The 2,500-nt window shown below is 38.5% G+C and overlaps 1 protein-coding gene across 2 annotated transcripts in view; it reads right to left on the bottom strand.

Moving 5' to 3' along the window:
• Window positions 1–2,500, bottom strand: part of pemt (phosphatidylethanolamine N-methyltransferase) — an 86,116-nt gene that overhangs the window by 30,359 nt on the left and 53,257 nt on the right. For both annotated transcript variants that reach the window (XM_084434993.1, XM_084434992.1), the window contains one exon: window positions 842–953. In XM_084434993.1, coding sequence (XP_084291119.1) covers window positions 842–953 — 112 coding nt within the window. The remainder of the gene's footprint in view (window positions 1–841; window positions 954–2,500) is intronic.

The raw sequence follows: 2,500 nt of genomic DNA, 5'->3' as shown, positions 1-2,500 counted from the left end.
TTAGATGTCTTTACAGTCACTCTTGAGCGCTTTAATGCATCTTTGCAGAATATTTGAAGTCTCCGTGAAACGGAAGTACCTGCAGATTTTTTTATTTACACACACACATATATATATATAATGAGATACATCCGAATTATCGAAAAAAAGTATATTTTTTAGGGTAGGAATTATCCATGGGTTGTTGATTGGATGTTGAGATGTGGGCGTGGCACTTAAAGAATATGCAGATGAGCGTGAGCTTGAAGGGGCGGAGTTTATGAGGACTAAATACTGGAGAAGCTTGTTGTTTCACTAAGATCCAGGTATGACATTTTAATTAAAGTGCCCCTATTATGCTGGTTTAAAGCTTCCTAATTTTGTTTTGGAGTCTCCTACAACAGGTCTATATGCGTCAAAAGGTTAAAAAAAACACATGAATTTTCTCATAATATTCATTGCACATAACCTTATTTCTCAAAGAGTCTAAAACGACTCATCCAAAGATTCGGTCTCTCAAAGAGCTGCTCTGCTCTGATTGGTCAGACAGCCCAGTCTGTTGTGATTGGTCGACCGCTTACAGCGCATGTTGGAAACGAAACACCCATTACCATAATTGAACTTCGGCTCCAGAGGCTTCCTAAAGCTCAGCAATTGTTCACTTTAAAGACGATGACGTTGATTTTAACGCATCAATCCGAGCGCGAGCCCGAAGATGAAACCGTGGAAGAAATAGTTATTCGATCCAAACCTCCATCGCAAGGACGACTTGATCATTTCAAATGATCAAGTTTAAATAAAAATAAAAAATGCTAATAGAAATATTTTCACTTGGAATGAATATGATTCTGAATGGACTCACATTAAGGCCAAGCCCAGGTAGTTAGCGGTGCTGCCCCAGTACATGGGGTTCTCCATCACATTAAAAGGGAAACTGGTCACCTTCTGATCCATGAGGATGCCGAAATAATCTCCTGTTTAAAGATAAAAACAAGCGTGAATAACTCCACATCATTCACATGCACACTGAATTTCACGTGCGGTGTCTGAAACTTAAAAACACTGCTTTCACAGGCAGAATACGACAATACATATTCCTTCCAGGTCTTTATTCCTCTCTGTTAGATCACTTTACACATTTAGCTGCAAAATTAAATGTACAATAACAAAAAAATTAATTTGTGTGATGTAACGTTATTTTTTTGTCATTTGTTTACATTTTTAAAAGACACACACACACACACACACACACACACGCACACGCACACGCACACGCACACGCACACTCACACGCACACACACACAAACATAAATATTATCGTATTACCTTCATATATTACCTTTTTATTTCTAAAACCACCAAAAAATCATGTATAATGATCTAGATTCTAGAACAAATACAAGCGAGAAAATAAAATTGGAATGGAAAAAATTGAAATAAATTAACTTACTAATGCTTCTTTCAATTACTCTGTCACGTGTAGAAATACACACACCAGTCAGAAAAATTACAAAGAGTCATTTTAAAGGGCCCCTATTATGGATTTTTGAAAATGACCTTTCATGTAGTGTGTAACACAGCATTTCATTCAAGTGAATGAAAACATCCTGCAAAGTTTTAAATCTGAAAGTGCACTTTATATAAAGTTAATGTCTTCAAAAGTAAGAGTCGACTCTGAGTCAGTGAAACGAATTGTTTTTCAAATGAGTCATTAGCCGTTTCGTTGTGACGTCAAGACGAAACATTAGCATATTGCCCGCCCACTTATTGCACGTGCAGACACCAGGGAAAACTCGAACCTCAAACCAACAGCTGATTCCTGTGGATACTGGACAGCATCATGTCGAGAAGACGGCGCTGTGCTCTATAATGTGAAGGTGAAGCCAGTTTCTTTTCACTGCCCAAGGACGAACATTTTGTGTGGGTCTCCTGCTTCTGGCTAGCTCACGTTATCACTGTCTAACTGAAATACTTCTGCTGATCAGCTGAGGGCCACGATTACCTATAACTGTGTCTATTAATGCAGATCGTCTGTCGTTCTCACTAGTAAAGATTAAGTATGGAGCAAGATTTGTTTTTACCAATGTTTATGTTACATCAGTCATTCACTCTAGAGCTCGGCTAATGTATTGCATAACTTACATGGACTGTTATTGATACAGTTTCCACGTATTCACCGCAAATACTCGGTAAATAAATAAGTACAAGTAAAATAATGGGTTTGTTGATGGACATGCACTTGTTAATGCTGATGCTGATGCTGAGGAATTACAGTTGCAACATCTCATGTACCTCAAACTGAGTAACGTTAGCGTATCACTGTGAAACGTCCTGCTCGAGTCGTCCTTGAGATGGAGGTTCGGGTTCAGTAACTAGTTCTTCCAATGTTTCATCATCGGACTCGCGCTCGCATTGATATGGTAAAATCGACGTCATTGTTCGTTACTGTGTTTAGTTTACCCTCAGGACCAGGACACGAAGAGCTGACGTTTTTAATAGCAATGGGAGTTTTTGTTTTCA

This window comes from Rutilus rutilus (genome assembly GCF_951802725.1).
Source record: "Rutilus rutilus genome assembly, chromosome: 16".
Taxonomy (NCBI): domain Eukaryota; kingdom Metazoa; phylum Chordata; class Actinopteri; order Cypriniformes; family Leuciscidae; genus Rutilus; species Rutilus rutilus.
This window is presented reverse-complemented; position numbering and strand designations above follow the sequence as displayed.